The sequence below is a fragment of the Pyxicephalus adspersus genome, chromosome 11 (assembly GCF_032062135.1).
Source record: "Pyxicephalus adspersus chromosome 11, UCB_Pads_2.0, whole genome shotgun sequence".
In the NCBI taxonomy this organism is placed as follows: domain Eukaryota; kingdom Metazoa; phylum Chordata; class Amphibia; order Anura; family Pyxicephalidae; genus Pyxicephalus; species Pyxicephalus adspersus.
The window spans coordinates 57,417,784-57,443,718 of NC_092868.1; the positions used below are offsets into that span (position 1 = coordinate 57,417,784).

A 25,935-nucleotide genomic window follows, 5' to 3' on the forward strand; every position below is an offset into this window, starting at 1 on the left:
TGTCTATAAGTTCCAGCATTGCAATAGTCACGCTCCTTAATCAGAGGCCCGGTACAGAAGTACCCGTTGCCCCCCCTGAGATGGGCATTGGGTCAGGCTCTGGGTTTGGAATTGCAATGGTAACCCAAGCATGCTGGAAACACAGACGCAGCACTTATATTTATGGAGCAAAGGAGGGGGCTGGTAGGGGATCATAAAAGGCAGCGGCATCAACAAGGAGCTCTCAATGGGGGTATATTGGGCACTGCTGATATTCTTCATCCTTGGCTTCATCCGGGGCCCCCATTCCTTATGCTGCTTTATCATAAAGGAGGGGGGGGCATCGCATGGCATGCAGTTGTGTCTCTGTCTCAGCTTCCTGTTTCCTGCGTGACAAGACCCCCAATGACCCCTTTCTCTGAATGCCAATGCAGCCATTGGGTTGGTTTCCTATTGGGTGCCTGGCGTGGCCCCTGCAGTGCTGGTTGTCAGTGCAGTCCCCTGCATTTTGTATTCCCCATCCAACACCTTCAATCCAGTTAATCGAATTTATTGGTTTTCTGGGGCCGGATATCAATTAAAATGGGTTAATTTTTTTTTTTGTGATTAATGACCAAATTGGCATCAAAACCCCTTTTTGTGTCGCCATCCATCCAATATGATCTAATGATAACACTGATCGCAATATTAATCGCATATCAATGAATAATGGCGCATCGCAGGATGAATATAAATCAGTTCTGATGCTGATTGTGAATACCATTGCGTCTTCCCGTGTGCATTGCGTTACGTCCATTTATTTATAGTTTGCAGCAAATCACATGAAAATGTGTGAGAAAAGTGCAACACACAGCAATGCATTTCCGGTAACCCAGAGCAGTGACGCATGTCTTGTGTCTTGCCATGCATTGCATTACACATGCTCCTGTATAGAAATGCATGCGTCAGTGCCACATGCTGGTGGGAACACGCCTTCCTCATGCCATTATACCATGCGGATGCAGCACTCACTCCAACTGATTTTATCTCAGCAGTTGTTAAGTAAAGCTGCTGACTGCACTGCTCGATGTGCAGATATTAGCATTAGATCCCCTGCATATAAAATGCAATTGCCAAACCTGAGGCAGCATTCAAATAAAATGCAATGGAGGCATCATAGACAGAGGCTGTGTATGAAAATCCTGGCCCATTGCAATCCAATGGCTTCAGTACTGCGGCAGCTCCCACACAAACACATAGGATTGCCTGATTTCACTGGCCGCATGCTTGTTTCACCTGCAGAATATCCGCCTCATTCTGTTCCTGCTGGGAGCAGCAGCTCATAAAAGAGCAATTCACATTGGTGCAAAGGTTGCAGCTCTGCGGGGTCACTGACCCCATAAACTATAGGGGAGCGCCGCCAACGCCAGGTCAGTGACTGTTCTCACCACTCAGGTGTGTCATGGGATTCATGATTGTCAGATCGCATGTAATGCATGTCACAGAGGATGAATCATTAATCCCTATGTACAGCGCTACGTAACATGTTGGTGCTATATAAATCCGGTTTATTATTATTATTATTATTATTATTATTATTAATAATAATAATAATAATTAATGTCTGGAAGTTATCAACCGTGCAGCCAATATAATAACCAGACGTCTGTTTTTATATTATCTCCCCAAAGACATCTTCAGAGCAGCCTGAGGGGGCAGCACTGTGCCATCTTCAGAGCAGCCTGAGGGGGGCAGCACTGTGCAGATGTTTCAGGCATTGGTAGTTGGATGGAGGAGGTTATGGGAGGGAGCAGGCCGGTGACACAGGAAACTGCAGATTTGCAGTAAGGAATGGTGGTGTCACCACACCAGGAAATCCTTCGGGTGGGTGGGGGGCAGCACTGGCAGCATTATGAATGGAATGTATACAGTGCTTTTTATTTCTGTATTTTATTTAATTTCTTCCCCTGCCAGCATTTTATAATGGTGGATACCAGCTGCAATGCTGCAATAAATCTGTACAGCAGGGGAGATCAGATTACACACACAGCTGAGAACAGACCCCTTCCCATATCTCTCGGTCGGTAGGACCTGTTGTCACCCTAAGTTTGTTGTATTGCTTTTCTCTCCAGAAGGACGACACCATTTTTGCTCAGGCATCATTCAGGGTCACCGTCTACACCCTGGACACAATCGTGTGAATCCCGGTGACCTCAATAGAAAATCCTCCTCGCATTTGGCTGTTGTGCTCCCTTCTGACCCACATGGGGATCAGCCCTGCCATTGGCTCAGCACCATTCTACCCAGCCAATGGGCTTTTGTCGGGAGAACCCAGATGGCATGCGGAGGGCATTTCAGGCAATGAGGCTGCGGAATCAACAAACTCACCTCAATCATTCCAGTGCCCAGGCCAGCCAATCAGAGCCTACTGCAGTAAGAAAGGAAGTACCTGATTGATTGGTGTAGGGGGTGCAGGATGTTGATTGATGAGACCCAATATGACCACTCCGCTTGTTAAATAGAGCTCTCTGAAATAAAAGTGGGCATCCATTCCATCTCCCTTTCACATTTTTGCTGTCCCATATTTTGAATATTTCCTATATAAGGTGATAAGTGCTCCCCCTAGTGGCTCCCTTTATGTCAGGCCATCAGTGGAACACATCCTGGCTTCTTTATGAACTCCTATGTATGCTGCAATCCGCCATGAGATACCAGGTACAATAAGGTTAAGCGGGGGTGTGGCCTAATAGATATAACGGCTCCAAATATGGTCGTTACTCTGCACAGCGACACTAATTTACAGAGCTGACCTCTGGCAACCAAGTTGTGCAAACTCCTACAGGTTATTTTCTTAGGAAAGCAGAGTAGAAAAGCCTGTGCCCTGGCAGCAAGCAGCAGTGAAGGAGGCTTTCCTGTGGGGAAGCAGTGGTCTCTCTTCAGAGGTTCAACACACTCCTGAGTCAGAGCTGTCCAATCAGCAGGGAGCTTGAGTTGTACTAATGGGAAGGATATGAGAGGGGTATCAGACCTCAGCAGAGAGGCTGCTGCTTCCCCACTGTGGCTGCTTTCAAAAGAAGATGAGCTGTGTGTAAAATACGGAGTTGTATAACTCAGAGCTGCAGGTCGTTGTGTAATTCACAGAGCGGTGCAGCCGAGGGCGTGTGCAGCTTTTTTGGCACAGCGCGGTCTCACGCCTGGCTGCCTGATTCGGGGTGACAGCCCTCGGCCTGTTTATCTGGCTGGAGCAGCCCCGGGGCTGACACTCCCTGCCCTGAGCGGGGGTGACTACAAATAATGGAGGGCAAATCGCTGACTCAGCCGGGGCCTCATTAGCTGCAGATAAAGGAAGGATAGCCGGGGAGCAGCTATGCGGAGATAATGTGCAAAGACCTATACCGTGGCGCAGTATGGAGGGCCCCACCCCAGTGTGACGCTTCACTAGTTCTGGGCTTCAAAATGAACTCTGATGACTCCGGCTATTCCCCTTTCCCCTCCCCCCCCCCCCCCCCTATTTTAATACCCCCAATGCAATGGGGCTGATTCACTAGAAGAATTCACTTACTAAGGTGAATGATCACCCAGCAGAATTTTTTCTTGCACCTGATTGGACGGTTGACGTTTGGATTGGTGTTCGGTGTTATTGTTGGGTTTTTTAGGTTTTTTGGTTCATTTTTTGGATATGTGTCAGTGTCGGGCGACTTTCCAGTTGCGTGTTGAACGCCCTCTTATCTCCCCGCACACACCCATGTGACTTGTTATCTCTATGTGCAGACTCCGCTATGTGAGCGCAATGCAAGGCTGCAGAGACAAGCTGGGCCGGGGGCCACCAACAGACAGCAAAATCCATCCCCACCATCAGAGGTGTCACCGATGTGCCAGGATCACCAATCCTAAACTGAGAGAGGAGACCCCAGAACTGGATGTGACCCCAAATATTAAACATTGCATTTATTATTCTGCACGCAGAGAAATGGGAATCTGACTTCTATTATAGAAAATGCTCATTTCCTGGCTGTCATGTTGATCTATTGGCGATCGCCGCACGATCAGGGTAAAATAAAAGGGTCGCACATTTCCACCACTTGTTTGCTTAGCTTGTTCCTGGCAGCCGCTCGGTGACCCCCCTGCCTCCTGCATGTAAGAGCAGAGCAGGAAATGAGGAGGACAGCATGGCCTGCAGGCTATACACATTGGAATGTGCTGTGGTGCCGTCCCAGAATCCTCTCTGATGTTCTGGCACTAAAATCCCCGGCAGAGCTCAGCCGCCCTGTGTAAGAGAATCTGATCGCCACTTATATCATTATTTCTTTGGAGATTTGTGATTGGCCCTATGAGAAGCTCCATTCACCTGAATAGAATAACTCCCCCTGAAAAGAATAACTGCCCCTGCATAGAATAACTGCCCCTGAATAGAATATCTGCCCCTGCATAAAATAACTGCACCCACATGATAAGCGACGACCAATCATATTGTCTCAATTCATTGGATGAATCTCCCAGGTTCAGCAGCTGATACTATGTAACAATTTACAATGCAGAGATTCCTATTGAAACTTTAATGGTGCTGCTTTTCCTATCGCCCTCTGCTGGACAGTATGAATAATGCATGGAGAATCTGTATATGACAATTATGAATTGGTGAATGTATAGGGGAATCTGTGCTCACTAAAGTTATAATTTGCCTGTAATGTGCACAAAGATTGGCACATAGCACACATACACAGAATGTATTAACTTGTGTTTCGGTATAGCATGCAAACTGCTGCACCTGGACACACAGCAGCAAAGCCATAGTGTATTATTATTATTATTATTATTAATATTATTAAACAGGATTTATAAAGCAACAACATATTACGCAGCGCTGTACCCTAAAATTAAGATGTGGGTTTTATTTTTGGAGCCCATTCACACTCTTATTTGTATTCATTTGTGCAGTGCCATTAATTGTGAATGACACCCAATACATTGTACAGGAGAACACAATGCACAATGTAAATCATTGCACTGCAACACATCATGCAGATGTTGTGTTATCCATTCTTTGTTCATTGTATTTAGGAAATCATCTTCGATAGATCATTCATAAAACTCATAGTCTGTGTCCCCAATGGTGTACGTTGCTGGTGAAGTGCCTTCCACAAGAGGGCGCTCCAGCACAGGATCACTACTGCCCTCATCAGACTGCCAGTGGCTGATTGAATAAAGCTCTCTAAGACTGGAGAAAATAGATCATAAAAGAACCTGAGTGATCCAGCAAACCTGAAACAGATCTTGTCCAGGGTTGAAAACATTTGCAAACAATAGCAAATGATTTATAAGAATTCTATTCCAGGTTTGCTGGATCCCCCAGGTTCTCCCATGATCATTCATTCCCTCTAGTCTTTGGGAACTTTAATAAATCAGGCCTAATGTGTATTTTATTCTGATGTCTAATGCAAGAAATATAAAAGCTGTACCCGAAAAGGAGTGCTGCCCGATGGTGGATGCATCTTCAATGGGGATCTGTGCAGAACTGGCTTGGGGCCCCCTTGTGGCTGAGGAGAGTGTCTGCCTGTGATGCTGCCATTGCCAAACTTTGTTATATATTTATATAGCACCAACATATTGTGCAGCGCAGTCCATAGTCACCTAACGTCTGACAAAGCCGTTGGCCTGACTGAGTTTAGTTTCAAACTGAAAAAAAAATTCATGACAAGCATGCACACAGTGAAGTCAGAAGTTCTGATTTGTTCCTGGGCCATAGGGTTAGTCTGATGGTTAGAGAACTGAAGGAGGTCATCAGTGTCATCAGTGACAGGTTCTCTTTATATGTCATTGTATCCTGATGATGAGGCAGCGCTGTGCAGATCCATCGCAGTTATTTCCATGCTGTGTTTTGTTTTTTCATGCAGCGCAGCAGAGAAAGGGGAAGATAACTGCCAGGAGCTCATCCAAGCCTACAAAGAATGTATGAAATCACTCGGACTGCAGATCTGATGCAAGCCCAGGTAAGTGAATCATTCACCCTTCCCATAGCAAATAAAAAATTCTGACATCAGAACTGAGCTCAGAAGAGCTGACACTCTAATGTCCCCCCACAGTCACACACTATTATAATACATTTATATAGCTCTGACATATACCATAGTGCTGTAAAGACATCACTGAGCCAGTCCCATCAGTCTCTGTACAGAGGAGCTGACACTCTAATGTCCTTCCACAGTCACACACTATTATTATACATTTATATAGCTCTGACATGTACCATAGTGCTGTACAGAGAACACTGAGCCAGTCCCAGTGATCTCTGTACAGAGGAGCTGACACTCTAATGTCCCCCCACAGTCACACACTATTATTATACATTTATATAGCTCTGACATGTACCATAGTGCTGTACAGATAACACTGAGCCAGTCCCAGTGATCTCAGTACAGAGGAGCTGACACTCTAATGTCCCCCCACAGTCACACACTATTATTATACATTTAGATAGCTCTGACATATACCGCAGTGCTGTACAGAGAACACTCAGCCAGTCCCATCAGTCTCTGTACAGAGGAGCTGACACTCTAATGCTGACACTCTAATGTCCTCCCACAGTCACACACTATTATTATACATTTATATAGCTCTGACATATACCGCAGTGCTGTACAGAGAACACTCAGCCAGTCCCATCAGTCTCTGTACAGAGGAGCTTTGTAATTGAATATTAGCTATGTACTATAATTTTATTTTTATTATTTTCCCCCACAGGTATGAATATTAGAGAAAAGCTTTGTGTCTTCCGAATCCTCTAAATCCCCCATCATATTGTCCGCTCTAAATCCGACCATAACCCTGGGATGACCAGATGGGGGCGCTCCAATCGACATGGGTGTTCCAGCTGAAGAGCACCTGTCTTCTTCTATGTTCTGTATGCTTCCATGAAGGCAGATCTCTAGGCGGAGGCTCACCTTAGTCAGATTTTCAATATTTCCTTTACCAAGGCCGATGTAGAATTTGCAGGATTGACACAACGCAGTAGTAATGAGGCCAGAGATCCAAACATCCCCTCCTCTTCTGTGACTCCATGTTGTCTGTACGTCCCAGGAAATGTCATATTTATGTGTAAAGGATAAGAAAACTCGGGCCCAATAATATCCAGAACCGCTCCCGAGTTCTATGTCAAAAAAGAGATCCCGAACTTGTATTTGGAAATGAATTAATAAAGATTTGTTCTGCCTGATGGGTGAATATTTTATGTCTCGCTAACAATCCGATGAAATATTTTACTGGGAAATCTGAACCAATTTCCAAAATTTGTTCAATCTATAAACCCTGCAGGGTCTGAATGCCCCTCCATCTCATCTATAGGAGGATCATTTTAAAAGCTCTTCCCTTCTGGGTGAATGTACTCCATTTTTTGTTTGTTTTTGCTTATCTCCTTTTTGAGTGAATGTTCTTTGGGCTCTATTTTTAAATTATTCCTCTGAACATTCGCTGGTGGTGAACTTTATGGTCAGATCTCTCTTCAGGTCTCCTATTAAAACAATGACTCGTCCTGCCATCTAGTGGCCAATTGTCAAAAGTGCACAGCTGTCACAAAGGATTTTTTGAGCGAATTGAAAAGGGAATAATTTATAAATAGAGCGCTTTGTCCTTGTTCTTTTTTGGATTAAATATCCTATGTACTATGTTCAAGAGAAAAGGAACACAGAATATACAATCCTAAGAAAATAGAATAGTCCAATAACATTTTATCTTTTAAATCAATTTTTCTCAAGCGTTTTATCATTGAGGACACCTTTGAAATAACTTTCAGGTCTCAGGGAACCCCTTCTATAATTACTATATACACAGCTCACAGTGTTTTAGCATGGTGGAAAGTTGGAAGAATTCCTCTTAAATGGCTGGCCAGTGGGAAGAATGTCACCCTTACAGATAGCCAAAAAGATCATTGGTGTCACTTGAACTGATCTGAGAGGTCAAATTGGATCAAGGAACCCCCAGCAACCCCTGGAGGAAACCTGGTTAAGAAAAATTGGGGTAATAAGCTGAAATAAATGATTCTGTTACAGTTTCATAACTGAGGGATGGAAGATATCTAAGGCTGGGATAAGTCATTGGTTACACTTGCACATCCTCTGTGCAGTCCTGGTTTATGCAGACATCCTACCGAAACATCATGCACTGCCAGCTATCACCTGTAGAGGGCACATGTCCTACATAGAATTCAAAGGGTTCAACCCAAACAATGGTTTCACCATAATTTCTTTGAAGTTTGCTAAAACCTTCATGAACTGAATTCTGGTATATTTGCCCCCTTCTTCTCATCATTTACCCAACTTGGACTTTAACTCCCCCCATCCTTTCACTCCCAACTTCTCTTTTCTGGAATTCATTCTACAAGCTATCAGACACACACCAACCATCCAAATCACTACCCTCAACCCAACTTGTCCCAAAAGATATAACCCTGATTCACATCTAGGAATGAACAAAATTTGTACATTTTCATTTCCCTACATTTAGCACAAATCATGACATTTTTGGGTAGAATTCACCAACTTGGCAGAATGTATTGGATCCAATTGGGAGGTAAAAGTAAGGTAATTGTTTGGGGTGTATTGGGCTTTTTAAGGCCCCTTAGGGTAACAGAACTCTCATTGCCCTCAGCCTTGAGGGTCTATTCAGCTGTTGGCATCATTATGTCAATGCAGTCTGATCACTAGGAGCGAAGAAGAGATGGAGGAAATGCTTTGTCCTGCTTGCAGCAGAATAATAACCTAATCTAAGTGTAAAGTAAATAAGTTGATGGATCTTGTGGGATCAGGAAGGATGGTTTTGGCTATCACTGGCCCACAGGAGATCTTTCACCTCAATTAAGAGCAATCTTACAGAAGATCAGGAATATCTGAAAGCTCTGTCTATGAAATAATGAGAGTGATATAAGAACTTTTATTTTTTTTCTATCATTCTAATGTTTGTCCCCTTCAGTAATCTCTCCATTCACGATGTTGTCTTGTTTCCCACTGGTGGAAGGTGAGGAGCAGATCAGTTTCTGATGTTTTTTCTTTCCAGCATCCATTCACACAAAGCGCGTTCCTTTATCATTGATTTCAATTTAGTAAATAGAAAAAAGTCCCCAGGTGCCAAATCTGGTGAATGTGGAGGATGTTCCAGCGTAGTAATGTGTTTGTCGGTCACAGAAAGTGCTGTGTGAGAAGGAGCATTGTCCTGATGAAGAATGAAACCATTTCCCACATTTCTGCCGTCTTTTCCTGACTCTCTCAGCTTTGTCTTCCTTATAATAATGTTGGGTCACTGTTGTGTCTTCTGGAACCCATTCTGCCAAAATGGCGCCTTCATGTCACAAAACACGATGACATTGCTGTGACTTTTTGGATTCTTGGTGATGAAGGTGTTTCCAGTGACTGTGGTTTGGTTTCAGGATCATACTGGAAGATCCGGGTATCCGCACCAAAGGATGACTTTATGGAAAAGGTTCGGCTCCACCGCAAGTTGCTGCAGAATCTCAGCGCAAGTTTCCTTGCGGCTCATTTTGCTCTGGTGTGAAATTTTACTAAAAACTTTTTATACTTTTCATGATTTCAGCACATGAGGGGAAACACAACGACATTAAATGGCGACAACAAACTAAACACAGAGAGTGCCGGCGTTTGTCCTGCGTGTTTGCAGAAGTTTACACATTCATGGCGAGAGATCAGAATCATCTCACTGCTTTGTGATAGAAACACAATCTCATTATTTCATAGACAGACATCAAAGTTCAGCTCACTTAGGAAAATGCACCACTGCCGCCCCCATATATCCTCAGCCGGTAGGGTGTAAAGGTTTATGGTCATGTGACATGCTATCTAAAAAGTTCCACCCCTTTCTGAATCACCAGCACAAATGTCCTCAATCATATGATCACCTAACAAAGTGCCCAAACCAGACTACCAGGATGTGACCAATGGCCTCCCCAGGGATTAAGGTGAATTAGTGATTAACAAAGGAAACAAGAAGACCTGGAAAGGGACCAGGAAATATAAAACGAAACCCAGGTTAAGGAGAGCTTCCGCTTGGCTGCTCCTGGAGATGGCCAGTTTGATCATTTCAACAGCAAGATTGTGGAAAGAAAGCTGCAACTGAAATTGGTGTCAGCCTTGGGCAATGATCCCCAGCTGACTGAGCCCTCTGGACTGCAGGTCACATGTTACTTTCAGGAATCAATACCCTAGAATTCTGGGAAAGTCACTTATGTCAGAGTTGCACCCAGGCTCTTGTGACAAAGGCCAAAGGAATTTTGTAAACTGCCATGACGCATTACTTGCCTTACCTAATCTAACCCTACAGGTGAATGATAATGGCAGGAAATTTGCTGAAATGGTACTTTTAAAATGTTAAACACAATAAAAACACTACAGGGATGTGGAAGTCCAATGAAAGAGGCACTTTGAGGGTAATGCAATGCTTGTGTAAGGAGTCCCCAAACCCACTGATATCCCCCTCCCCTTATACTTCCTTAAGCTGCAACAATACCAGATGGAGCATGTGATCTCCTCCCATGTGTAGAGCTGCCACATGACAAAGGAAGTGACACCACAGCTCCTCCTAGTGTCTGGTACCAGCTGACAATGATTCTGGTTGTGATGGGGGGTAGGTATTAGTGGGTCAGTGGTGGTGGGGCTTTTACACAAACACTTCACCGCAAATTGTCAGTGTAAAAGAATCTTTTAAAATAACTAAAGTCACCTCTTCTTTTTTGTGTGGGAGGAGAAAAAGTTGAAGTGAACCTAAACTCAGAAAAAAATAAACCCCTGGCTCCCAGTGGTTTTTTGTTTCCCAGCTTTGCACTGTATGGTGCCTGCACCCTGTAGTGTGGAGCTTGGCCCTGTGGGTGGCGGTGCACACAAAGGTCATCCAATGGCCAAAGAGAGTTGCCCGTCCTCACCTATGTCCGCCATGGAGCAAGCACTTTCCAAGGACACAGCAATGACAGGTGCAGGACATTGCTGCACACAGTTAAGTGTTATAATCAGCAAGTACATTCACAGAATTTTTGTTAACCTGGGTTGGAAGAAGTTGTAGGTGGGTGGCAGCCCCTGTATCGTGACCCAACTCTTCAGTAACCACCCACAAACAGGTTACTATAAAAGTGCAGGGTGGTGCGCCCAGCTAAAAGGGTCTGGGGAGAACACTGCATTTTTGCTGATTATGGCAGAAGCTCACCACCCACTTTAGATGCACCATCTGTGACCCCCCTATCCATCCCCTAGGTAGCTTTTTCAACAAACTGGAGGAAAGGAGCTGAACGTCTTCTGATCGTTACATAATACCAATACATTGGCTTTTTTTTTTATTAGAGTAAAATGTATTATACAAAGACACATCTGTACAGGAGGGGACTTATAAAGGACATACAGATATAAACCATCATAAAGATAAATCAGAGCCAAAACCAGAGATCACGCAGCATATAACCGAGTCATTCAGAGAATCCCAAATTCAGCATTCAGGTGAGGAGAGGAGGTGACCCTCATAATCTAAGATCTAAAAATCCTCCATTGGAACTAATGGCCTGTAGCTCCCATCCTCTCCACTAGATGTCACACTCCTAGGGCATAATTTCCTGACGCCCAGATGAAAGATGCGATGCCCATATTCTGTTCAGGTGGCTGCAGTTCAGATTATTCACCTCCTCCCGATACCTGCTTGCTGGAATTACCTTTTAATAACACACATGACATTATAAGGCAGGGCAGTCACGGGTTATCACTTCCCTTAAGCTGCCTCAGCAGTTGCACCAAATTCTACCACGGAGGACGGTACTAAAACGTGTAGATTACATTTTATTCAACAATGGAGGTTTTAGAGCATTTTAAAAGGGTTTATCGCGCCTTTCATGCAAATCGAGCCACAACAACAATAAGTCTCCATCCTTTATATATATACAGACTACTATAATGGCTATGAAGGATGCAATGCCACCAACCATGATATCCTGAGATGTTGGGTAGTCAGGTTTCACAGACCCAACTCTCCAACAACCTAATCTCCTAGCACTGCTATAGGACTATACAAACATCATTAAGGCACTCAGGATTATGTTGGCCCTAAACAGGACGCCTCCAAAATACTGTAAAACCTTTATTATTGAAAGAACAGTGTAGTGTCCCACGCCTGTGGAAGTGACCGGTGCTCTTTAAGCCTTTGGTTTTTACAGAATGCAGAATTAGGACACCGAGACACAGACAGAACCAGACCAACACCATCTGCGCAGAAAGGGAGTGCATGAGCTACAGAGCCAAAAGCTGAGGGCGAAGACTGGTGTCCGTTATCCGTGCGGGGAAATCTTGGCTTGACGCCGCGGCCTTTATTGCACAAATCAACTTATTTTTCGCCACTGGGTGGTTCAACCCAATTCACCTAAAATTCTCACAGAAAACAAAAATACAAATAAAACTGAAAAGTCCATGTAGTACGTTATGGGACATGTTAGTCCCGTCGCAGATTGTTCAGTCGCTCCTCCAGGTCTGCGTCTGCATCGGCCAGGGCGGCCGTGGGCTCCGCCTTCTTTCCTCCCGCCACGCTGAGGGATCCTCCTGTGCTTGGCAGGTCTGTACGGTGATAGAAGAGGGTGAAATGTGAACGGATATTGGACACAAAATACAAGGTCAGTGCAGGGACAGGAGACAACACTGAGCAAGAAAATCAAGGAAAGGCATTAGCCCTTATTTGCATAATTGTTTCAGTGAGCAGCAAAAGGATCATTATAATAGCCAGGAGCAAATAGGATGCACTGGCATTCCGAACACTTCTGGAATCTGGTTCGGTAACTCCCAAAAAGCAAAATTATGTAAACTAATAAAAGGAATGGAGGAGCTCAGCTTTGAGGAGAGATTAGCTGAGCTGAATCTATTCTCCCTTGAGAAGAGACGTATAAGGGGGGATATGATCACCCTGTATAATATATAAATGGTCCATATAGAGAACTCTCTTCCCCATTATTCACTGTAAGGCACAAGTGGCGCTCTTTGTGTCTGGAGGAAAAGAAGTTTAGGCTCCGGATAAGGAAGGGATTCTTCACTGTAAGGTCTGTGAAAATGTGGAATCGACTCCCTCAGGAAGTAGTTCCAGCAACTACTATAGATTGCTTTAGGAAAGGCTGAATGATTTCTAGAAGCACAGAATATAACTGGGGATTAAAGTTTTAAAGTAAAGATAACAGAGACTGTTGATCCAGGGAACATCCGATTGCCTCGTGGAATCAGGAAGGAATTTTTTTCCCGTTAAAGCAAATTGTACCCGGGCTTTTTTTTTTTTTGCCTTCCTCTGGATCAACTATGTCCATGGAATTTTATATCTGGGATATGTTTATTTCCCACTGGTTAAACTTGATATGTCTTTTTTCAACCTATGTGACTATGTAGCCTTATAAATAACCTCCTGTAAAAGAACAATGAAATGTGATTAGTCATTGTCCAATAAGAAGCCAGGTGATACGGAGAGGTGAAAGGCTGACATAGGAAACAATGGCGCTCTATTCCTGGTTCAGCAGTACAGATGACAATGCTGAGCAGTTCTGCTTTAGGAATTACAATGAGGAATGAAGCAAAGTTTGTAGTTATATTTGGCAGGAAATACTCACTGGAGAGCTCGTCTGTAAGAGTGAGGCCCAGTTCATCCAATACCTGAGACACTACGGCGTCGCTACGGAGAAAAGGATTACAGACTTCAGTTTTCGTATCATAATAATGTCACTTTGATAGGAAGGAATCGGAGGACCACGCTGATGCCCCATTTCCTGATCCCCAGAACATTCCATTCCCAAAACCCCCAGCAAACCCTCAAAGCATAGTCCATACCCCCACCTCTGTCTGCCCAGGTCCCTGATTCCCAGGACCCCCAGTCCACAAACCACAATCCCTGATAAACCACAATCCCTACAGCCCCAGGACATGGCTACTAAACCCCAATATACCCCCGGATCATTAAAACCTGCAAACCAATCATCATCAAATTATGTGCACATAACATACGTTTCTTCCTCGTCATCCTCATCTCCCATTGCATCATCGATGGCGTCATTCATCATCTCCTCCTTCATGTCCATGATCTCTGCCTGCTTCTCAAACTCCATCATGATCTTCTGGATTTGGGGCAATTTCAGCTGCCGATGAAGAGATTTACTGATCAGAAACGAAGCAACAAATCGTCTGCCATATCACTGACTACCATTTGTTATGTGAGAGCAGAAAGGACCAAATGACAAAGATTTTGGGAGGGATGCAAAGGTGCTGAAGCAAAGGGTTAACATTCACCCGTGCTCTCCTGCAGGTCTAATCAGCAGGACTCTGACTTCCTAGGCAGAGGGGTATAAACTTTATAAGACTGTAAGTATTCCAGGACTGCAGAACATCTACCCATTCCTCATCCTTATGACATAAGGGGGGGAGGGGTTCTGTAATAGAAGTGAGAACACTACAGGGAAACATTAAAGCCCCTCCCCCTTACCTTCCAGGTTGCAGGTACCTGGACATTCTTACCTGTCTGTTCATGGTGGCCATGGCCTTGGTCACCCCTTTCATGGCCTGGGCCATGGAGTTATTAGACTTCAGCGTCTGGATCTTTAGAGAAACGGCCTGAATGTTGGCTCTCATCATTATGAATTTCTTAACGTAGCGTCTGGTACGGACCAGGTCCTTGGCCATGATCTTCACAGCATCCTGAAAACAAAAAAAAGAGAAATAAAGTACTATGAAGATATTGCAACATTCAGCCTAATGGCCTCTTCAGTCACTGCATCACCAAGCCGTGAATGAAAGGAGCCATGGGGACAGATCCTCGGGGGCGGGTCCATGACACCCTGCAATCACTTGTGATGGATGATAGCAGTCAGGGGGGATTTATTCTAAATCCATCACCACTCACCATCTGCCCCTGTTTGGCCATTTTCTTGATATCCGCTATAACTTTCTTCTCCTGCTGCTCCAGTTTCTGTCTCTCTCTGTCCAGCTCCCGGATAGCACGGTTGAGGGCCCGCTGATTTTGCCTCAGCATCTCCTCTGGGGTCTTCCGGCGTCCAAATAAGAAATCCATGTCGGCTTCTTAGTGTCTGAGTGATGAAAACCAATAAAACATTACAAGACATCAAAATTATTAGCACAGATATATAGCACAGACATATTGCACAGCGCTGTACAAACTCCATAGTCATGTTACTAGCTGTCCCTCAAAGGAGCTCACAATCTACCATAGGTTTATGTCATTATCACAGTCTAAAGACAATGGGGGGGGGGCGGGCAATTAACCTAACTGCATGTTTTTGGAATGTGGGAGGAAACCGGAGTACCCGGAGGAAACCCACACAAACACGGGGAGAACCTGCAGATACTCCATGCAGATAGAGTTCTGGCCGAGGTTCCAACTTGGGACCCAGCGCTGCAAAGGCCGGAGTGCTAACATCTGAGCACCGTGCCACTTAAGAGGTTGGCAAAGCATGGGGAGGACCTGTCACTGCATACAGAGAACTGAAGGGGGGGGGGGTGCTTGTCTGTTCAGCTTCCATATTTTATAATAAGAAATTAATTTTCAGGACAGATAACATTCACAGAAATAAAATGTATCCATTCAAGTTTATCAGTCTTGAATGAATGCAAATTAAGTAACACTCTTCTCTGATTGGGTAAAGGATCCCCCTGACATCTTAGCTCCGCCCACCTCCTGCAGCCATGCACCGTGCAGGGATCCAGAGGGGGTGACCCAGCCAGACCTCTATCCGGAATACAGACCGGTCACTGCTGCTGTGTCTCCATGTGCAGGGTGACTGGTCTTGTCTCCGCCCCCTCCTTTAGTTTTCTACAGGCAGCCTGTAGTGGGTGGGGCATCTAGGCCCTCCCATAGCCCTTTGATAATGTTGCCGCTACATTTACATTTTATATTTCCTGGCCCATCACATTATTATGCAGGAACTCTAATGAATCACATCCAGGAATAGAGAGCTCCCTATAATCAGCTCAATAATCCATCTGAGTGGGCTGAGCTTAGATACCAGACCTGCAACAGATTACCAACTTCATTTATAAAGCACCACAATTGTCTGTGGCGCAGTACAATATAAAAAATACAACTGGGCGATATAAAATGTAATAGAAAACAAATAATAAGGGAGGGGGAGGAGAAGCCTGATTGGTCACCATTGATGGGGCCTGTCCTTGTGTTTGGGTGACCCCATTACAAATATAAATACCCTGGGGCCACTTTATAGCAACCTATGTGTTCTATAGGGATGGGATCCCATAGGGCCCATCTTGTGACGTCATCGAGTGATGTCGGAGGAAACATTCACAACGATTGTTGACATATCTGCATTTCATGCTTTTGTTTACATGATAAACCCAAAAGGTTACGGAGACAGATGGGGTGTGAGGGGGTCAGAGAGGTTCTGGGGGTTGATTCTGAAGGTATTACACTAAAAGCCTGGAAGGAAATGCTGGGACCTGTAGTACCAATGAGGAGTTGTTACCTGAAACCCAAACTACCCTCGCTGTATGTTCTACCCCTTGTTTCCTCCCGCCTCCCTTTTTGCCCCTATTACCCCAGCCAGCTCTCACCTCTCCTCAGCTCAGCGTTCCTCTCGATCTCCTTCTTTCTCACTTCCTGTTTGGCCTGTCCGTGACGTCACGGTCACGAGTGTTGTCGGGCGCGCCGCTACGTCACCGCCGCTCAGATGGTTGCGAGGTGACTCGGCAGCGCTGCGTGCACTAAAGCGAAGTATTTCCTGTCTGCGGTATAGGAGGGGGGCGGAGTGCCAGCTCTATTGCCAGCAATAGGGGGAAGTCGCCAACAAAATGGCCGCCACTGCTCGAATGCCATCAATGGAAGATAGCGCTCTAGGGACAGAGACTGGGTAAATCTTGATAAGGGACCACAAAGAGAGTTTCGGTCCTATGATTGTGCTGAGGTCAGACAGGCTGGGCAGGAATAATGGGACCCTGTCACCAACTTGATAAATTGCAGGAAAAGGGTCGAAAAATTAAAGTATTATATGTATTTTATATATATATTTATATATATGATAGTATAGCTTTATTTTTAAAAATCTATTTTAAGGGTTCATAACACCCCTCCTCCACCCCAGCAGTGACTCAAAAGCTCCGCCTCTCACCAGTGACACCAGCTTAGCTCACTTTATTTATATACCAGCACCAACTCTGCAGCTCAGCTCACCCTTCCCATCGGTAACTCTGCAGCTCAGCTCACCCTTCCCATCGGTAACTCTGCAGCTCAGCTCACACTTCTCTTTTTTTTTTTTGTTCTCAACATTGGGAGTTCTTGCTCCCTCTCCTAGCATTGTCTCAGTGGCCCCTCCAGCATTCTAAATTTTAATAGAAACATTGAGCAATAGTGATAAGAGGGGAGCTGAGCTGCTAAGTCACTGCTGGGGGGGAGAGACAAGCTGCTGACTTACTTCTAGGAGGAAGAGCTGCTGAAGATCTGAGCCACTGCTGGGAAGAGGACCTAAGCAGCTAAACTACAGCTGGAAGAGCCAGGCTGCTGGGAGGGAGAGCCAAGCTGCTGCTGGGAAGAGGACCTAAGCAGCTAAATCAAGGCTCATAGAGTTGAGCAGCTGAAAGGGGGAACTGGGCTGCTAAGTCACTGCTAAGAGGGGGCAACATAAACAGCGGAGTCACTGGTGGGAGTGAGATCTGAGCTGCTAAGTAACTTCTGGAAAGAGGACCTAAGCAACTAAGTCACAGCAAGGAGGCAGAGCTGAGCTGCTGAGAAAGCTACTGTTACATTTGGGAATGCATTGCTCCAGAATGCCATCAGCTACACATGTCATTGCTGGATACACACCACAAATATGGGGCCCTGACACGCTCTGCTCTGCCCACAGTCCGCCTTTATAAATGCTGTCACATCTCGTCCCATTCCCGTCTGATTAAAGCTGAACTCTAGCAATATACATAACATATAATAAAACTGCCAAACACAAAGCAAAGTGTATTGTGAATATAGGAAACAAAGAACCCCCCACCCCACACGAGCAGCAAACAAGGCCATGCGGCACATGAAACACCACAGCCAATACAATACGGTTTATTACCTTTTATTTATTTTTTGTCTTTTTGTTTTATTATTTAAAACCATACACGTCAAGAAGTGGGCTCGAAGGGTCTCAATAACAAGACCACGGCACCCTTTTACTGCACAGTAACTCATTCTTCTTCAATATTCATAAAAAAAAAAGAAAAAAAAAAAAACATCACCAAGCTTTGTGAATGAGGCTCTAAAACTGTAACGGGTAGCCCTCGGCCCGTAGGGGGCGCCTAGGCATGGCTGTCACGAAGGAGAAAGCGGCTGGGCCCTGGAACTTAGTAGGGTCCGCCGTGTAAACCCTGAAGAGTACAGTGCCCAATGCCAACAGGGACCACTGACGTCCAGCATGGCACCTTCCACCCGTGGACTAAACCACAGCAAAGCCGCTCAATAAATATTTGTAGTTATAGATTCCTCGCCCCCCACCCCAAGAAGGTAAAGGGGGGGCATAATGTGGAATAATGAGAGATACAGAAATGTGGGAACAGAAGGTCAATGATCATAGAGACTTGGTGACCTTCTGGCCCTGATGGCCCCATGCCACCAGACCCTCTCTATTTAAAAAAAAAATGCGTTGGGTTCTATCTGCAGTTTTGCATCTCCAGGAGGTTGGAAATCTCTAAAAATGTCATCTACTCCAACTAAACTTCGCTTGTGATTATCATGAAAGATTCCTCCCTTCCACAATTCTCACACCAAAGCGGGAGCTGTCAATTTCATCTGCAGTGACACCTGCTGGTGAAACTATGTACAGCACAGCAAAGTCATGTCAATACAACGGCTCTCCGGGGCCACTGTATCTGACTTGTGGGTCAGCAGACGACAAGGGAATGCTGGGTAGAGGGACCCCGGCCATGTTGCTACATGGAAGGGTCAGCAAATATTGGGCATTTCCAATGAAACTCAAGACAAAATCCTGCCAGCCGACTCAATGGATTCTTTCCGTCTTTTAATAAAATTACAGAGACAATGGGTGGAAAATTCTGATCAGAACAGAAACATTAACAAAACTTTTTTTTTTTAAGGCCACCAAAATTCTGAAATGTCTTCACGTGGGCTAACATAATCATGAAAAAAAAAAAAAAAAAAAAAAAGATAACTTTACTGAGAAACTAATTCAGTCACCGACGTTCAGAAATTTCCTTGATGGCAAAAGAAGAAAATCTTGGGACCAAGTCATGGATAACTTATGAACCCATCAATAAATAGAAGCTCCGCAGGGGCGGGGAGGGACGTGAGGTATTGAGAGCCAGGTGGCGCTGTCGAGTACTGTAATATGTGCACGCAGTGCTCCCTCCCAATACAAAGGGATAGCAGCAGGACATGGGACCTTGCATAGGTCTATCCACATCGGGAGCTCGGCCCAGGCTGGGCGTGGCTGTTAAGAGAAGAGGGTGGGGCGCTGTATGGATGAGCGACGGGATTGGGGGATTTGTAAGGGAAGGGGCGGGGGAGGAGAGAAGTAGGTCAGATGGATGGCGGGTTTTGCACTCGGAGACTGCGGAGTTTTATTTCAGGCAGCGCTCGAAATAGGTGGACCCTATGTAGCCCCCCCTCATGGACCGCTGGACGTTCTGTTCAAACAGGCGTCTGTTGTTCTGAAGAACCTCGGCGGCTTCTTTGTTTAATGGATCTTCAGGGTTTGGCTCCTAAAGAACAAAAAAAACAAAAACACAGGAAATGGGTGCATAGAATATAACATACAGCTCCATCTAGGACTGTGGCCTGGGAACCTTTTACATAAAAAGAAATTTTGAACCCAAAAACATTTGATATTTTCCTAACTATATAAAAGCATTTATCATTTTCTTTTTTTTAACCTAACTTTATTGCTATCACAAAAGGACGGACATGTGGGGGCGTGGCCATTACAGCCCAAATCATTTCTACTAAAAATCCAGCAGCCTGGAGTAAAAATTCAAACAAACCGCCAACTGCTGCAATCCGTACAGTTGGAGTGGAAACAAAAAGGGGTAAATATATCAAAAATCAGAGGGCCAGTATGAGAAAGTCTTTATTGTACCCTTGTCATCAACACCAGGGATTGAGGGGAAGTCTTCCAATTGGAGGCAGGTGACAACTTTCTGCTTGGGAAGTTTTTCCTTTACTTCCTGTCCCAGAGATGGAACAGGAAGACATGGAAATATCTCCAAATGGCATACACCATAAAGAGACCCTGTAAATTCCCTTATACTCCCCTCTTCTGCTGGCTCGTGCCTCCTACCACCATCCATTGGCCTCCAGTGCTGAAGCATTTTTTATTGCATGCTTTGCTTCCTTCCTCTGACCCCCGTCATTTCTGAGGTTTGTAGAGATGCGGGGGAAGGAAGGAACCAGAGGCACCCAAACATAATGCAATCTAAAGCTTCTAGTAAACTTCAATTAAAATGAATGACAGGGTCTCTTTAGAACCCTGGCAACCAATCAGAAAACAGATTTCATGGTCTAGTCACAGTGATAATGTACTGCCCATCATGCGCTGAACAGATCAATACTCACCAAGAAGAGATACTGCAGACCATAGATTATTGAATTTATTGTGAGTACGGGCTTCCAGTCCTCCCTGCACAGATACAACAATATCAGAATGATACAACAAATGCCGGGAAATGGGTGACAACATCTGGGGACACAGAATTACAGCCAGCTCAACGGGATCACATCTAATCTGCCCCATGTAGGTGATCCTAGATTGTCAGCTCTTCGGGGCAGGGTCCTCTCCCCCTTCTGTGTCACTGCCTGTAGCTGTAATTTGCAGTCCCTATTTAATGTACAGCGCTGTGTAATATGTTGGCGCTATATAAATACTATTTATTAATAAAAATAATGTATTGCTATTAGGTCAGGGTGGTAAAAATGTGTAAATGTAAATCCCAATATACTCTTGTATAAACCTTTTAAAATGTTTACTAGCTGCCAGAAATCTAGTGAGCTCATCACTTCCTGTGCTGTTATCAATTACAATGTTCTCAGTGCCCCCTGTACTACAGAACACATCACTTATGTCATAGAAAGATGAGTGGGGGAGATTCTGTATTCTTGTCTGTCAGTGACAACATTACCCTTCTATACAGTGAGTGTTGTCACCACAGGACAGGAAGTAAATTATTGACAAGATGACCAGGTAAAAGTATAGGGAAAGGAAAAGCTTTAATGAAGCGAGGTTTAGAACTCAGAAGCTTACCTTAGAATATTTAGGCAGACATTACCCTCTAGATCTATATTTGGATGATATACCATTGTCTCGCACTTCACTTTGGGTGGATCGTGGGGGTAACCCTGCCCCACCTGCAGAGATAAAAAGCATAAAAGTCATTGGAGAAAATCAGAAGCAACGTAAATCTTGGAACGCAAAATAAAATCCAGCAAACAGTTCCTGTCCAATCACCAGAAAGGGGAGGAGTCAGTGCTGGGCAGGGGCGGTGCTGGGCAGGCAGCCAGCACATGATGGGGTCACATGGTAAAGGAGACGTTCATGGCTGCCTGGTGCAGGACAAGGAAAAAGTTTCCATTGAAATCTCCATTGAAGAGAAACTAAACTGAAAAGTGCTTAAAAAAAAAAAAAAATATGAACCTACCTTCAATCCTGCAGAGCAGTCGATCAGTCCGGAGGTTTGTCCCATCGGGTCCTGCATCGTCCCAGCATCCGTCTCCAGGCGCCGCCATCTTTGCCTCCTTGTTTTTTTTTCCAACCTACGTCATCCGATCTCACGCCTGCGTCGTGTGACGTAGGTTGGAAAACAAACTTGCAGATCTCACTGCGCATGCGTGAGATCGGCAAACTTTTCTCTTTTCACGACAATGTAATCGAGAATTAGGGGGCGGTGCTTAAAAAAAAAAAAAAAAAAGGTGTTGCATTTAAAAAAACCTAAACAAACAGAATTTTTACTTTACAAAAAAAGGGTTGTCTACCTTTTTATGTAAAGTGAAAGTTTAGGTACGCTTTAATGCGATGACATGGGAGGACTTAGCACACCGGTCCTGAACCTCATTTCCAAAACATACCGGCAGGGTGATTGGGTTCCCCTAAACTGGTCTTAGAGTGAGTTACTAGAATATGGCTATGCACGGGGCATTAGATTGTGAGCTCCCCATGACTTTGGACTCTGTAAACTGAAGGGGTAGGGCCCGGGACACTCAGCCTGGAGAGGGAGGGGCTTGATGATAATGATCCAATCAGGAACGGAGGCGGACTCTGTTTGATTTGCTGCAGCTTCTGATGTACACTGTGAGAAGCTCAGTGTGCAGGGAAATCAGAGACGCAGTTTTGGTCCAAGAGAGGAGCCGGTACAACGGTGTCAGACTGAAGGGGAGGTCGGAGGGCAGATTTAATAATGATGCCTTCACATTGACCCCCAGGATCAGACACCTGGAAGCCATATTCTTTATAAAGAACTCACCTTAAAACTGAAGACAAATTTGCCAGCCTTGTAAAAGCCCTGAAACAAAAAGAAAACATAACATGTCAGTGGCATGAACATGGCGCATGTATGGGGGGAATATAAGAAGGGGGGTGGGGGAAAGCCCCCCCAAAACCCCCCCCCCCCCCCCCCCCATGACAAAATCACCAATGCAATGAAAATGCAAATCTCATTCAATATGTTATATTCATTTTCAATATTATTAAATCTGCACATTTTACCAAATAATCTCAGTTGATCCTGCCATGTAGGTTCTTGTTCAGACCCTTCCTGGTATGACACACACTGTCCCTGTCTTGCTGCTGTGCTCTTGCGTTGTCACCAATTGCAGACTACAAGCAGCCATGCTGACACATTGCATAGAACTGGTTTGCTGTGGTCACCATCAGGTGACCGGCCCTGATCAATGCCATACAGCCATCTCTGCAGTGCACAGGAGTTGGCTGTAAATAGTCTCCACGATCGGCAGCCCTGAGATGTAACAAAGGCTGAAATAAAATCTAATCGTTCTCCATGGCAAGTCACATCAGATGGCCGGGCTCACATTCAATCCATTGGCCCCTTTAAGCCGTTTCTGGCCCACAAACCTGTTGTTGCTGCGGGCAGGAATGCGACAATTTTCACACTGCGAGCAACTCGTCGCTGGATTTCTGCCGCCTTCTGTGGAGATAGGAGGAGGTAGGGGCTGCGTGCGGCTCATCGGGGCTACGTGTGGCTCATGGCGGCCTCTGAACACATACCAAAATCTGCACAACAATAGAGGCGATTCCACACCGGAGAGAAAACCGGGGTTACCATGGTAACGCAGGAACTCCGCGCTCTGCCTACCCCAAAAACGCTCAGCTTCTACGTTGATTGGGCCCTGCCGGAGGATTCACAACAGAAGCGCCATTATAAAATGCAGTGCAGAATGCGCTCGTCACTTGTACCAAACCTGCGACACGCAGTGCTGCCGTGAATTAAAGAGAACCTGTCAGCTTGCTCAGTCAGGACAAAATGATGGGGTCATGACAGAGAGACATGTGACCTGCAGTATACCAATTGCTTTGGTCTCGCAGCCAATCACTGTGCCCGAACGCTATCACATGACACATCAGGGCTCTTTGTAAGCTCCAAGATCAGCTGACATTGGGGATTTTGTATCTGGGGTCACTAAGGTGACAACACCAATCACAGCAGCTTCCTGTAATCCACTTTCTAATGAGTAACATGCATTCCTGCTTTCAGGTCAGCTGACCTGCTGATCCCCGGCCACCTACCTCATCGGGACAGATGACTAGCTTGAAATTAAGAAGGTCGTCATGGTCGGAGAACTCGATTTCGCACGTCTTCGGCAAGTTCAGCTCATTGATATCTGAAAGGCAAACAGCAGCAGCGTCAGGGAAATCCGATCTGGATAAAATGATGGTAATTCTGTTCAACCTGAACTACGACTTGTCCGGCCTGGGACCTCCAGAGCAGCAGCTCAGCTCGGTCTAGAACACACCCCCTGCCTGCTGATTGGACAGGGAATGAGCTGCAGGACACTGATGTGTGTCAGAGAAAGAAGCCCGATTGGTTCATAGCACTGGCCCCTGCTAGTCATAGCCAAGATCCATCCTGGCCAGAAGAATGGGGCACTGATCAGACTCCTCACTGCTGCCCTCCCATGGTGGACACCAGTAGTGGCTGCTAACATTTATTATTGACTGCCCAGGAATTCCAGAAGGCCACAGAATTCCCAAACTACACCGACAAGGATGGCTGGACAGAGAACGGGATATTCACAGGAAATGGAGAGAGTGGGGTGAATGGAAATCTCTGGGGGACCCGAGGACACGAACTGCAGAACTGGGCTGGGAAAAAGGGGCAAATCTTTGTGATCTTCACAATGGACCAACCATGGCAGAAAACCCGATCTGACATACCCTGCCCACTCTACCCATAAACTTACTGCCCCACTACACCACCCCCCACCCCTCCACATACCACCAATCCCTCTACCCATCATAATATATAAACCTTCCTACCCACAGACTGACTGCCCCATTCCTCCCTCCCCCATATACTGACCTATCTATCCCTACTCATATACCCCCCTACTACTCCTCCCCCCATGTCTAGACCATCCTACTACTCCCCCTATACACCACCAATCCCACTACTCCACCCATCCACCTACCCAAAATATGACTGCCCCTATCCTACCCCTCCCCCTGCCGGTGACCCCTCTAGTGATGGTGACCCCACAATTCTATCTATATAGAGGAATCAGGACCTCCTTCCTCCTGCTGGTGACCCCAGGGACTGCAGTTTAGCTGCCCACATGTCATACCTCAGCTGGGGCACAATGGGCAACCAGAGGGTCACTTGAAGTGCCGCCTGGCCTTGTCATACCCCTCCCCCCAGCAGAATAAGGGGGCACGGTGTAGCCCCAATGAGCACAGCCAGGTATGAGGATCCACAAGTCTCAGCATACCCCGGATGTCTATATTGGGTCCACCAATATGCTCCATGGTGGGCAGCCAGCTGTGAGGAACCACAAGTCCCAGCAGCCACCCCCTGGCCAGGTATGCAGGATTTTGCAGTGATGTAAGAGAAGTGTGGGGGTTGGGGAGCTCCCCCCATATAAGGGGAGTGGGGGGGATGTGGCATTAGCAGCGCCCCCCAGTGGCCGCCCCGTATACTGCAGCAGGCCCGGTTCTCACCTTTCTGGATGCGGAGTTGGGCGGCCGATGCCTTCTTGCTGCTGCCTTTGGTACCGCCGGCAGATTCCTCCTCCTTCTTCTGCTGCTTCAAGGAGAACAATTTGATCATCGTGCTGGATTCCCCCCGCGGGTCTCTCCGTCTCCTCAGCAGCCGGCACTCTCCCTATACAGCGGGGGCAGCTCTTCCTCCTCCCGGCCTCCCTCCGTCCCTTTCCTCCTGGCTGCTTCACGTACAGCCGAGGCTCCCCGATCCGTCTGTGCGTTGTAGAGCCCGGCAGCGGAAACACTCAGCTCTCTGCGGGCGCCCCAGCCACTCCGCCGCTACTGCGCAGCTTCGGAAACGCTCGTCAAACTCCGGAACCGGTAGTGCTGACGTTCGGAGCAGATCGGAAACCTTCGGGAAAAGCCTTCGGAGAAGGGCGGGTGGGCTGTCGCTCCATTGGATTTCGGAAACGTTCGGAAGCGTACTCGGCTATCTCCGGAGCCATCCGATCATTTTCGGAAATATTCGGCAGCAGCTCTTTACTGGCAGGGAAAAATCGGAAGCGTTCGGAAACTCCTCAGCTGGCACTCGGTCATAATCGGAAATCTTGGTCCTGAAGCACACCCGGGCTGAGTGAATTTTGTTTTGTTTAATAATGTATAATATAGTTAATGGATATATAATTTTCTAAGACTTATTCAATATAATTTAATATAAAAATATTTACTGGAACCCAGTTGAATGGCCTCACCGGAGGGGTTATCGCCCCCTAGTGGTTTCTCCTTAGGAATAAATAGAGGAAGTTCCCAGC

The 25,935-nt window shown here is 45.9% G+C and overlaps 2 protein-coding genes and 1 long non-coding RNA gene across 3 annotated transcripts in view; 1 reads left to right on the forward strand and 2 right to left on the reverse strand.

Moving 5' to 3' along the window:
* Positions 1-7,171, forward strand: part of LOC140340596 (uncharacterized) — a 9,455-nt gene extending 2,284 nt beyond the window's left edge. Inside the window, exons 2-3 of the long non-coding RNA XR_011922677.1 lie at positions 5,853-5,948; positions 6,700-7,171. This is a non-coding gene — a long non-coding RNA (uncharacterized lncRNA). The remainder of the gene's footprint in view (positions 1-5,852; positions 5,949-6,699) is intronic.
* Positions 7,172-11,247: 4,076 nt separating this feature from the next.
* Positions 11,248-16,703, reverse strand: CHMP2A (charged multivesicular body protein 2A). The gene is made up of 6 exons (XM_072427286.1): positions 16,545-16,703; positions 14,863-15,046; positions 14,478-14,657; positions 13,971-14,101; positions 13,580-13,641; positions 11,248-12,548 (listed from the first exon to the last, which is right to left on the reverse strand). Exons 2-6 carry the CDS (start codon positions 15,028-15,030, stop codon positions 12,427-12,429), a joined length of 663 nt encoding a protein of 220 aa, XP_072283387.1. The 5' UTR covers positions 15,031-15,046; positions 16,545-16,703; the 3' UTR covers positions 11,248-12,426.
* Positions 16,704-18,027: 1,324 nt separating this feature from the next.
* Positions 18,028-25,491, reverse strand: UBE2M (ubiquitin conjugating enzyme E2 M). The gene is made up of 6 exons (XM_072427287.1): positions 25,142-25,491; positions 23,714-23,808; positions 22,434-22,472; positions 21,218-21,321; positions 20,533-20,596; positions 18,028-19,682 (listed from the first exon to the last, which is right to left on the reverse strand). The coding sequence occupies exons 1-6, from the start codon at positions 25,248-25,250 to the stop codon at positions 19,542-19,544; spliced, it is 552 nt and encodes a 183-aa protein (XP_072283388.1). The 5' UTR covers positions 25,251-25,491; the 3' UTR covers positions 18,028-19,541.
* Between the last annotated feature and the right edge of the window lie 444 nt (positions 25,492-25,935).